This window comes from Gobius niger (genome assembly GCF_951799975.1).
Source record: "Gobius niger genome assembly, chromosome: 22".
In the NCBI taxonomy this organism is placed as follows: Eukaryota; Metazoa; Chordata; class Actinopteri; order Gobiiformes; family Gobiidae; genus Gobius; species Gobius niger.
The window spans coordinates 10,561,950-10,574,672 of record NC_136873.1 but is presented as its reverse complement, the minus strand read 5'-3'; the positions used below and the strand labels follow the sequence as shown (position 1 = coordinate 10,574,672).

The following is a 12,723-nucleotide window of genomic DNA, read 5'->3' as shown; positions in this document are numbered from 1 at the left end:
CAGCAAAAAAAAGACAAAAATCCAGCAAAAAAATGACAAAAATCCCCCCAAAATTAATAAAAAATCCAGCCCAAAAAAAAGACAAAAATCCATTAAAAAAAGACAAAAATCCATTAAAAAAAAGACAATAATCCATCAAAAAAATGTCAAAAATCCATTAAAAAAAAGACAATAATCCATCTTAAAAATATCAAAAATCCAGCAAAGAAATGTCAAAAATCCAGCAAAAAAAGACAAAAATCCATTAAAAAAAAGACAATAATCCATAAAAAAATGTCAAAAATCCATTAAAAAAAAGACAATAATCCATCAAAAAAATGTCAAAAATCCATTAAAAAAAGACAATAATCCATCAAAAAAATGTCAAAAATCCATTTAAAAAAGACAATAATCCATCAAAAAAATGTCAATAATCCAGCAAAAAAGACAAAAATCCAGCAAAAACAATTGGCAAAAATCCATTAAAAAGTCAAAAATCCATCAAAAAAAAAATCAAAAATCCATCAAAAAAAAGGTCAAAAATCCATCAAAAAATAATTCAAAAATCCATCAAAAAAAAAATCAAAAATCCATCAAAAAAAAGGTCAAAAATCCATCAAAAAAAAGACAAAAATCCATCAAAAAAGCGACAAAAACACACATGACGACAATGGCAAAGAGGAGAGAATGCATTTGGTTTTGGCGGCTGGTAAGAGGTTAACTGATCCATAAAATGAGCCTTGATGAGTTTGTGAAATGGAGCATCGGAAAAAATGATGGAAAACTGAGGCTATTGTAGATGTTTTTTATTGGTAACACATGAGTCTCAAACGCTGGCCCGCCAGCGAGTGGCCTACAGTCGCTTATGGTTAAGACCAACTCTCTCCCATTCATTCTCAATGGTAAACATGGATGCAGTACACTTTTTGGCCACCAGAGTCAAATGGGGGGCGCTGTTTCACTCCTTTCGCAAAGTTAAGGAAACACTGTTATGGAGTCTTGGTGTTTATCAATCACAGAGCGTCGTAGCCGGCTGGATGCCTCGTATGCGCTGCTGGCCAATGGAGGGCGACGTCCGCACACGGCGGCCATCTTGCCACAGGACTCGCTCACTCATAACACTGTGTTTATGGTGCATGTACTTTTAAATAACCATAACTTGCCCAATTTTCTACCGATTTTCAAACAGTTTGTTATAAAGGTCAGAGATGTCGGGAATGACACTGCAGACATATGAATAAAACAAGAAAATCTTTATTTCAACATGTTCCAGAATTATAGCCACGTTAATAACGTTTGTAATAAACCAAACCGTTTGTAAATTCGTGAAGATTTGAGCGAGATATGAGGACGGGCGGCACGTTAGCACAGCGGTTAGCGCTCGTGCTTCACAGCTAGAAGGTCCGGGTTCGATTCCCACCAGGGGCAGGGCCTTTCTGTGGAGTTTGCAGGTTCTCCCCGTGTCTGCACTGGTTTATTTGGTAGGGACAGTGCAAGTTAATGAATAAGCCACACTTGGGCTAATTTCCATCCGTTGTCCCCCACTCTCTAGCACACTCTCATTCATCCTGACCTATTGTACATGTTTTTAGTGGTAGGGGAAACCGGAGTACCCGGAGGAAACCTACACAGACACGGGGAGAACATGCAAACTCCACACAGGGAGCTGCTTCCCTGGTGGGAATCGAACCCGGACCTTCTGGCTGTGAAGCACGAGCGTTAACCGCTGTGCCGCCGCCCATAGGTTTCCTCCGGGTTAAAAAAAATTGAAAAAAAAAATTTGAAAAAAAAAAATTGGAAATTTTTTTTTTTGAAAAAAACCCACCTTTTTTTTAGATTATGCTAATTTTTTAATCGTTTAGTATAATAATCGAAATCGTAATCGAATTTCGATATATTGCACAGCCCTAAAGCATAGTAAACATTTTATTGAATTTGCTCAATTTAATTTTTTTTTTTTAATAAAAAATAAATAAATAGAAAAAAAAAATTGGAAAAAAAAAATTTGGGAAAAAAAAGTTTTTTTTAGATCATGCTAATTTTTTTATTGTTTAGTAACAGAACAGGAGCTACAGGAGCAGTCGGGCTGTGATAAAAATGACAAAAATCCAGGAAAAAAAAATGACAAAAATCCATCAAAAAAAAGACAAAAATCCATCAAAAAAAAGACAAAAATCCATCAAAAAAAGACAAAAATCCACAAAAAAAAAAAAAAAATGATACAAAAAATCCAGCAAAAAAGACAAAAATCCAATGAAGAAAAAAAAAATAAAAAAATAAAAACTTTTTTTAGATTATGCAAATTTTGTAATCGTTTAGTATAATAATCGAAATCGTAATCGAATTTCGATTAATTGCACAGCCCTAAAGCATAGTAAACATTTTATTGAATTTGCTCAATTATTATTATTTTTTTTAATAAAGAATTAATAAATTGGAAAAAAAATATAAAAAAAATATATAAAAAAATAAATAAATGAAAAAAAAAAAATTGGTAGATAGATAATGCTAATTTTTTAATTGTTTAGTAACAGAACAGGAGCTACAGGAGCAGTCGGGCTGTGATAAAAATGACAAAAATCCAGCAAAAACATGACAAAAATCCAGCAAAAAAAAATGACAAAAATTAAAAAAAATAAAAATATAAAAAAAAGAGACTAAAAATCCAGCAAAAAAGACAAAAATCCAATGAAAAAAAAAAAAAAATGAAAAAAAAAAACTTTTTTTAGATTATGCAATTTTTTTAATCGTTTAGTATAATAATCGAAATCGTAATCGAATTTCGATATATTGCACAGCCCTAGTTATATGTGTTTCACCCACAGGCACTTTTTCGTTTTGGCCTCAGAGACAGAAAGTTTGCTCTAACGTGTTACTCTCATCATAAAGTATGGCAGTAACGTGACCAGCTTCTTCATCTAAACCAGTAACGTGACAGAACAGGAGCTACAGGAACAGTCTCCCCTGCAGACCTTCCCGTCTCTCCCTCAGAAAGTCGTTGCTCCTGCTGCCCATGAAAGTGTGGTTCTGCCGCTCGCCCGTGGCCCTGGCGCTCGCCGCGGACACAGAGCGCCCCTGTGTGAGCGCCGCGCTCCGCCTGGCCCGCCGCCCGCTGCACTCGTCCGCACGCCGCTCAAAACAAACAGCAAAACATCAGCGGCAATCAGCGTCCTGGAGGGGGGGGGGGGGTTTCTTTGGCAGGTCGGAGCGACAGGCGTGTGGTCCGACACATTCACACGGCGACGCCCAACAGTGCCAGCCTGTTACCGGCGCTGAAGTCCTGCATGTCAGAGCGTGATGGACAGACACTGGCGGCGCGAGGAAACCCCAGGCTGGAGGAGCTCAGACGGGGCCTCCAGGGAGGGGGGAGGGGCTGGGGGAGGCAGAGGACACCGATAATGCAAAGAGCTCTTAACTCCCACCTGAACCGAGCACATTTTCTCCAGTTTGGCTTTACCCCAATCCAAAAGCTTCTGGAGAAAAGGTGTGAAAATAGCAACAGAACTGAGACGAAAACAATGATGGAAATGTGACAAAAAATGACAAAAAAAGGATTAAAAAGTGCCAAAAACTTCACAAAAAATGTACAAAAAATGGCACAGAAATTGCCGAAAAGTGACAAAAAAGTGACGAAAAAATGGACAAAAAAATTACAAAAAAATGTGACAAAAATGTGACAAAAAAATTACAAAAAAATTATTTAAAAAAATGACAAAAAAGCTACAAAATGAGTTGAAAACCCCCCAAAAAATGATGGAAAAAAAATGTGATGACGTGAGGAAAAAGATCCATTCAGATGAGTTTTGTAGATCTTAGCTTTCAAATGAGGCGTTACACTGGCCTACAGGATTTGGGTAAAGCTGAACTGGAGAACTCTCGGTTCAGGCGGGAGTTAAGAGGTTAAAGGAGCTAGCCTTGATTCTTTTATTTTCTGTTACTGGAATAAAATTAGTTTAGTCCCAAAAAACGCTGGTTTTGAAGCCTTTTAAAATGTCAGGCTAGTGGGCATTTTTACAGTGGAATGATAGTTTTCCTGAAACCTGGTTTAAACTCAGTCCTTGTGACTAATTTTTGAATTTGAAATTTGAGTGACCCTGTTTCTTTGTACAGGCAAGAGGCGACAGGGAAATAAAGGATCCAGGCTGTGTCCGAATGTCCACCCTCGTCCCTGACCCTCATTCACTACACAGGCCCGCACTATATAGTCACTATAGAGTCACTATATAGTGACTCTATAGTCACTATATAGTCACTATAGTCTATATAGTCATATTTATTGTTACAAACGTTTATTTAATGAAACAGAACGACAGTTTTGGCACTTTCACAGGCGTTTTATTTGACATTTAAACTAAAATTAAAACTATCATCACAAAAAAAAGTCACCCCAGCGTGAGCTCAGAGACGCCGAAAGTCGATCAGAGCCCGGTCTGCACGTCAAATGGTGTCAAATGGTTTTCGGTTCCGGTTCGGTACAAGCATGTGGTATCGGCCCGATGCCCGATACCCGATACTGGTATCGGTATCGGTGCATCCCCTTACAAGTCATGAAGTCATTATGACTTCATGTACCTTTATTTTAAAGCGTTGCCTACTTTTCGTCCTTTGTTTAAGGACGGGTTTAAGGACGGGTTTAAGGACGGGTTTAAGGACGGGTTGCCAGATGTTTAAGGACGGGTTGCCAGATGTTTAAGGACGGGTTGCCAGATTCCCAAAACAGTTGCATTCCTGCATTTCAGAGTGCATCTAATCTGTTTAGTTTTCATGAAATCTAGAATATCTTGAATCCGTTGCAATTGAGGTATTGAATCATTCCTCCCGCCTTTAGCCGCCGCCTCCCGCAGAGGAAACGACCATATATGGATCACAGCGTCATCTCAGTCATAGCCTTTCCTCCTACACGTGGATACCAAACATGTCAGCACTCCCTGGAGTAAATCTTCCAAACTCTTCCAAACTTTTTTTTCCAAATTTTCTCCAGGTTGGCATTACCCAAATCTAAAAAAGCATCAAAAGAGCGACAAACACACACGACTGAAGAAAGTGCAAGCAACACTTGACTCTGTTTCATCTGAGCAATAACCGCCTGAACTCAGCGCAAATCCAAAAGCTTCTCGAAAAGAAAAAAGAGATAAAACAGAGATAAATATAAGGCAACAATGATGAGGAAAGTGCGACCCAAAAAACGACAACAAATGATGAAAAAGCAAGAAAATGGTGAGAAAAAACCATCAAAAAGGTTTAGATCATTAATTAGTAGATCGTTTTCTGCAGGCGAGTTGAGAACCACTGGTCTGATAGAGGCGGCCCATAGAGGGGGGTTCAGGACTAACGCTTTAACCTCTCAACTCCCGCCTGAACCCAGAGGGTCTTTTTCCTCACGTCATCAGATTTTTTTTTTCCATCATTTTTTTGTTGGGTATTCAACTCATTTTTGTAACTTTATTTTTTGTCAAATTTATTCACATTTTTGTCTTTTTTTTTTTTAATGTAATTTTTTTGTCACATTTTAATCACATTTTTGTAAAAGAAAAAAAAAAGAAATTGTCACATTTTTTTGTCATATTTTGTCACTTTTGTCACATTTTTGTCTTTTTTTTGTCATTTTTTTGGTCATTTTTTTGTCAAATTTATTCACATTTTTGTCATTGTTTTTTTGTTTTTTTTTGTCATTTTTATGTAATTTTTTTGTCAGATTTTAATCACATTTTTGTAAAAAAATAAAATAAAAAAAAATAGAAATTCTCACATTTTGTCACATTTTTGGACAATTTTTAATCAATTTTTTGTCACATTTTTGTCTTTTTTTTGGGTCATTTTTTAGATCTTTTTTTTTGTCAAATTTATTCACATTTTTGTCACTGTTTTTTTTTTTTTTTTCATTTTTATGTATTTTTTTTTTGTCACATTTTAATCACATTTTTGTAAAAAAAAAAAAAAAAAAAAATGGAAATTGTCACAATTTTTTATCAATTTTTTGTCACATTTTTGTCATTTTTTCCTTAATTTTTTATAACATTTTTATCACATTTTTATCACATTTTTGTCACATTTTTGTCACTTTTTTTTCAATTTTTCGTCACTTTTTTGTCACATTTCCATCATTGTTTTCGTCTCAGTTTTGTCGCCATTTTCTCACCTTTTTTTCCAGAAGCTTTTGGATTGGGGTAAAGCCAAACTGGAGAAAACGTGCTCGGTTCAGGCGGGAGTTAAGGGGTTAAAGGGGCTAGATGCATGTTTGCCTTTTATACTCACTACTGCCACCTCAGGTCATACGTGTAACTGCAGCTTCTACTTTAAGCTCATGCATGGCGGAGCTTCGTTTTTCAGGGTAAAGGATCTGATCTGATATAATAATGGTGTTTAATGAGAAAGTTCCGGCAAATCCATCACATCAGACCAAAACACTCACTTACAAACCAAGCACTGTCCAAATCTGAAAGCTCCTTGGGAAAAAAGCGACAAAATAGCGACAAAAACGTGACGAAAACACAACAAAGCCAGTGGAGAAGCTTTTAGATTTGGGAAAAGCTGAACTGGAGGAAAATGCACTCGGTTAAGCCTAAGGTTAAAGTTCTACTGAAGTTCTGGGCGCAAGAACAAGGAGTTCTTGTGAAGGATGAACGAGCCTTAACCCCGACCTGAACCGAGCACATTTTCTCCAGCTTTACCCCAATCCAAAAGCTTCTGGAGTGAAAATGGCGACAAAACTGAGACGAAAACAATGATTTGTGAAATGTGACAAAGTGAGAAAAAATTGACGAAGTGGCAAAAAATGCACAAAAATACGACAAAAAAATGACAAAAAAGTGGGAAAAATTGGACAAAAAAGTGACAAAAAATGTTTGAAAAAACGACAAAAAATTACAAAAAATTGACAAAAAAGTGAGAAAAATTTGACGAAAAATTAGAAGAAAAAGTGACAAAAAAAGTTACAAAAACGACAAAAAAACGACAAAAAAACGACAAAAAATGGACAAAAAAATAACGAAAAATTAGACGAAAATCGTCAAAAAATGTTAAAAAACGACAAAAAAAACGAGAAAAAAAACGACAAAATTTGACAAAAAATTTACAAAAAATTGGACGAAAATGAGTCGACTGCCCAACAAAAAAAAGTGATGAAAAAAAATCTGATGTGAGGAAAAAGATCAATTTACATGAGTTTTGTAGATCTTAACTTTCAAATGAGGCGTTATACAGTAACTGGCCTACAGGATTTGGGTAAAGCTGAACTGGAGAAAATGCTCTCGGTTAAGCCTAAGGTTAAAGTTCTACTAAAGTTCTGGGCGCAAGAACAAGGAGTTCTTGCGTCTTGTGAAGGATGAACGAGCCTTAACCCCCGACCTGAACCGAGCACATTTTCTCCAGTTTGGCTTTACCCAAATCCAAAAGCTTCTGGAAAAAAGGTGTGAAAATGGCGACAAAACTGAGACGAAAACAATGATTTGTGAAATGTGAGAAAAGTGAGAAAAAATTGACGAAGTGGCAAAAAATGCACAAAAATACAACAAAAAATTGACAAAAAAGTGAGAAAAATTGGATGAAAAAGTGACAAAAAATGTTAAAAAAAACGACAAAAAACAAAAAAAAATTGACAAAAAAATGAGAAAAATTAGACGAAAAATTAGAAGAAAAAGTGAAAAAAAAGTTACAAAAACGACAAAAAAACGACAAAAAAACGACAAAAAATGGACAAAAAAATGACAAAAAATTAGACGAAAATCGTCAAAAAATGTTAAAAAACCACAAAAAACGAGAAAAAAATGACAAAGAATTTACAAAAAATTGGACAAAAATGTGGTAAGAATTTGACAAAAAAACATCGAAAAGTTTGACAAAAATGAGTCGACTGCCCAACAAAAAAAAGTGATGAAAAAAAATCTGATAATGTGTCGGAAAAAGATCAATTTAGCTTTGTAGGTCTTCGCTTTCAAATGAGGCGTTACACTGGCCTACAGGATTTGGGTAAAGCTGAACTGGAGAAAAAGCTCTCGGTTCAGGCGGGAGTTAAGAGGTTAAAAGCACAGGGGCAAAATGCCGTAAAAAGAGCTAAAGTGCGGAAAAGTGGCCAAAACCCACTGACAAACACGGCAACAGCGCAAGGAAAAGGATCCTTTTAGATTCGGGTAAAGCTGAACTGGTTAAGGAAAAGTCGAGCCGCATCGTAAAATCAGCCTTGCTTTAATCCTAGTTTAGTTTTTTTCTGAGGAATAGTCAAAGGAAAAGTCTACTTTGTAAAAAAATCGCAATATCGCTGCGGGAAAATCAAGACGCACTTACCGAATATCGCGTTTTGCCGTTAAATCGCGCAGCCCTGGTTTATACAAAGAGAAGCGCGCGCTGTAAAGGAGTAAAATAAGATAAATCCAGGAAGTCACCGGGAAACGACGCCTCCGATTCGCAAAAAAAACTTCCAAAGTGCGCGCACTTTAAGCGAAAGCGTCGGCTGCCGCGCGCGGCGAAAGGAGCGGAAAAAAAAAAAAAAAGAAAGAGGAGCTTCTTCTTCTTTACCTGCCTGTCCGACATTCCCCATCACCGTGCGAGCGTGCAGCAGCAGCGGCAGCAGCGCGAGCGTCCAGGACATCCGGGGCATCCAGGCCACCCGGCGGACTGCGGCGCTCCCCATGATCCGTGCGAGGCGGCAGGGTCTGTCGGCTGTGACGGGGCGGGAGGAGCTCGGCGAGCGTGTGGCTGCGGCGCGAGCGGCGGAGGATCGACTGACCCCGGGAGAGGCGCGCGGCGCAGAGGAGAGAGGAGGGGGGGGAGGGGGGGAGGAGGGAGGGAGGAGGGGAGGGGCTGAGAGAGAGACAGGGGAGAGAGAGAGAGGAGTGCAGCCCGGGTCTCAAACCAGGGCCCGGGGACCCGAAATCTGAACGCAAAACAAACAGGATTGTGGCGACTTGACAAAAAGTTGCAATCGCTCTTGTTGGTCTTAGCTTTTAGATTTGGTAAAGCCAAACTGGAGAAAATGCGCTCCGTTAACCTCTTAACTCCCACCTGAACGGAGCATGTTTTCTCCAGTTTGGCTTTACCCTAATCAGAAAGATTCTTGGGGAAGAAAGCATCAAAATAGGCTACAAAAAATGAGAAGAAAACAAGGATGTAAACGCAACAAAAAGTGACAAGAATGTGACAAAAATGTGACAAAAAAAATGAGAAAAATTCAACAAAAATGTGACAAAAATTCAACAAAAATGTGACAAAAAGTCAACAAAAATTCAACAAAAATTCAACAAAAATGTGACAAAAACTCAACAAAAATGTGACAAAAATGTGAAAAAAATCAACAAAAATTCAACAAAAATGTGACAAAAATGTGACAAAAATGTGACAAAAATTCAACAAAAATTCAACAAAAATTCAACAAAAATGTGACAAAAATGTGACAAAAATGTGACAAAAACTCAACAAAAATGTGACAAAAACTCAACAAAAATTCAACAAAAATTCAACAAAAATGTGACAAAAACTCAACAAAAATGTGACAAAAACTCAACAAAAATGTGACAAAAACTCAACAAAAACTTGACAAAAACTCAACAAAAAATGTGACAAAAATGGAAAAAGCTAAGATCTACAAAACTCATCTAAATGGATCTTTTTCCTCACGTCATCAGATTTTTTTTCATTTTTTTGGGGGGGGGGGTTTTCAACTCATTTTTTGTCACATTTTTTGTCATTTTTTGTCTTTTTTTGTCTTTTTTTGTCACATTTCCATCATTGTTTTCGTCTCAGTTTTGTCACTATTTTCACACCTTTCTTCCAGGAGCTTTTGGATTGGGGGTAAAACTGGAGAAAATGTGCTCGGTTCAGGTGGGAGTTAAGGGGTTGATATTGCCTGCAGTTCACAAACTATCCACGCGGGGGTGCTGCAGCGCCCTCAGCACCCTGGGTTCCCACGGCCTTGCACAAAGACACATGTGAACCTCTTACCTCCCGTCTGAACCCAGTGCATTTCCTCCAGTTCGGCTTTACCCAAATCTAAAAGCTAAGACCTACAAAAGTGACTGTTCCCTTTTGTCACATTGTTGCAGCATGTTTTTGTTGTTTTTTCATCACTTTTTTGTGGCTTTTCGTTGTGTTTTCGTCAGTTTTTTGTTGCTTTTCTGGCTCACTCGTTGCTATTTTGATGCTTTTCTTTTTCGCTTTTAGATTAGGGTAAAGCTCGGTTAAGGTGGGACCAGTGGCCCAAGAGCCAGTGGCCCTTCTGTGCTCTTCCAGAATACAGGACATATGGCCACACGTACCATGTCTTTGCCATAAGTGGCCCATAAACGTTTTTTCCCATAACGGGCCATGGGTGGTTGTGTTTTACATGGCCCACTTCTGGTTTACATCTGTTTTCCGCGGGCCACGCCGGTGCCACATGTTTGCCTGATGTGGGCCACATCTCTGCTCATCAACAGGAAAAAAACAAAACAGAAGAGTCAAACCTGCAACGCTCTGAATGCCGTTTATTTTGAGGACATTTTTTGGTCTTGTACAGAGAGATCATGGACCCGGTGACTGATGTTAATGATCATTTTTGTTATTCATACATTTAACCTCTTAACTCCCGCCTGAACCGAGAGGAGCTTTTTCCTCACGTCATCTGATTTTTTTTCCATCATTTTGTTGTTGGGGATTCAACTCATTTTTGTAACTTTTTTGTCATTTTTTTTGTCATTTTTTTGTCACATTTTTGTCATTTTTTTGTCATTTTTTTCACATTTTTTGTCACATTTTTGACACATTTTTGTCAGTTTTTTGGTCATTTTTTTCTCACATTTTTGACACATTTTTGTCAGTTTTTTGGTCATTTTTTGTCACATTTTTGTAATTTTTTTTGTAATTTTTTGTCACATTTTGGTCATTTTTTTGTCACATTTTTGTCACATTTTTTTCATTTTTTTCATTTTTTTCTCACATTTTTGTCACATTTTTGTCATTTTTTTGTCACATTTTTGTCACATTTTTGTCACATTTTTTTCATTTTTTTCTCACATTTTTGTCACATTTTTGTCATTTTTTTGTCACATTTTTGTCACATTTTTGTCACATTTCAGCGTACAGCGCCCCCCTAGTGCGCCAACAAAAGCGACAAATGAGTGATGAAAAAGTCAATAAGAAAGAGCAACAAAAAAGTGACAAAATGTGATGAAAACGCTTTAAAAAAAAAAAACACCACAAAGACATGTAGTTAGTGAGATTAGTTTTGTAGGTCTTAGCTTTCAAATGAGGCGTTACACTGGCCTATAGGCTGTAAGTGGAGAAGCTTTTAGATTTGAGTAAAAGACATTTGGGACTGGATGGAAGTGATTTGTTTTACTCGCCACTGCCACCTCAGGTCTTACGTGTAACTGCAGCCTCTGTGTTCACCTTTGACCTCGTAACTCCCACCTGAACATGTTTTAACCTGTTCTCCAAATCTAAAAACTTCTTCAAAACAGAGGCAAAAAAAATCTGCTGGATTTTTGTCTTTTTTTTGTTGGATTTTTGTCTTTTTTTGTTGGATTTTTTCTTTTTTTCTTTTTGTTGGATTTTTGTCTTTTTATTGTTGATTTTTGTCATTTTTTGTTGGATTTTTGTCACTTTTTTGTTTGATTTTTGTAACTTTTTTTGTCTGATTTTTTTCTTTTTTGTTGGATTTTTGTCTTTTTTTTGTTGGATTTTTGTCATTTTTTTGCTGAATTTTTGTCTTTTTTCTGCTGGAAATTTGTCTTTTTTTGTTGGATTATTGTCATTTTTTTGTTGGATTTTTGTCTTTTTTTGTTGGATTTTTGTCTTTTTTATTTGGGATTTTTGTCTTTTTTTGGCTGGATTTTCTCATTTTTTGCTGGATTTTTGTCTTTTTTTGTTGGATTTTTGTCTTTTTTTGTTGGATTTTTGTCTTTTTTTGTTGGATTTTTGTCTTTTTTTTGTTGGATTTTTGTCTTTTTTTGTTGATTTTTGTCTTTTTTTTGTTGGATTTTTGTCTTTTTTGTTGGATTTTTGTCTTTTTTTTGTTGGATTTTTGTCTTTTTTTGTTGGATTTTTGTCTTTTTTTTATTGGATTTTTGTCATTTTTTGCTGGATTTTTGTTTGTTTTTTTGTTAGATTTTTGTTTGTTTTTTTGTTGGATTTTTGTCATTTTTTCTCCTGGATTTTTATCACTTTCTTGCTGCTCTTCTGTCACCTTTTTGTTGAGTTTTTGTCATTTTTCTCTCTTTTTTTGGTCACTTTTTAGCGCTTTTTTGTTGTATTTACATCCTCATTTTCTTTTGTTCTTTTTATCGCTGTTTTGCAGAAGCTCTTAGATTTGGAGAACTCGGAGAACAGGAGAAAACATGTTCAGGTGGGAGTTAAGAGGTTAATTCTGTTTTGCAAGTCTTTCCTTCTGTCATTTTTCCTTTCAGTACCTTTGGCGACATCTTGTGGTCGTTCTGTGTAACTGCAGTTGCTCCATGTGGATCTTCAACCACTGAGAGAGAGAAACACTGCTCTTACTCTCAGTATGAGATAGTGTGTAGTGACGGATTTTAACATGGTTTGGTCCCAGGTTCGATTCCCACCTGGACGGGGCTTTTCTGTTTGCATGTTTACTAAAAACATGTATAAGAGATTCCCTTGTGGGGTCAGGACTCCCCTAAAAAAGAGATTCTGAGTCTCAGTGGGACTTTCCTGGTTAAATAAGACCTAAAAAAATCCTTGTGTTGTTGTGTTGTCGCCACTTTTTCATCACACATTTTATTTGCAGCATTTTATTCAGGTTTTTGGCATTTT

At 36.8% G+C, this 12,723-nt stretch overlaps 1 protein-coding gene across 1 annotated transcript in view; it reads right to left on the bottom strand.

Annotated features, from left to right (window-relative positions):
• scube1 (signal peptide, CUB domain, EGF-like 1) overlaps nucleotides 1–12,723 on the bottom strand; it is a gene marked incomplete at both ends in the record, with an annotated part of 73,096 nt that overhangs the window by 53,465 nt on the left and 6,908 nt on the right. The window contains one exon of the mRNA XM_079581108.1: nucleotides 8,494–8,778. Coding sequence (XP_079437234.1) covers nucleotides 8,494–8,778 — 285 coding nt within the window. The remainder of the gene's footprint in view (nucleotides 1–8,493; nucleotides 8,779–12,723) is intronic.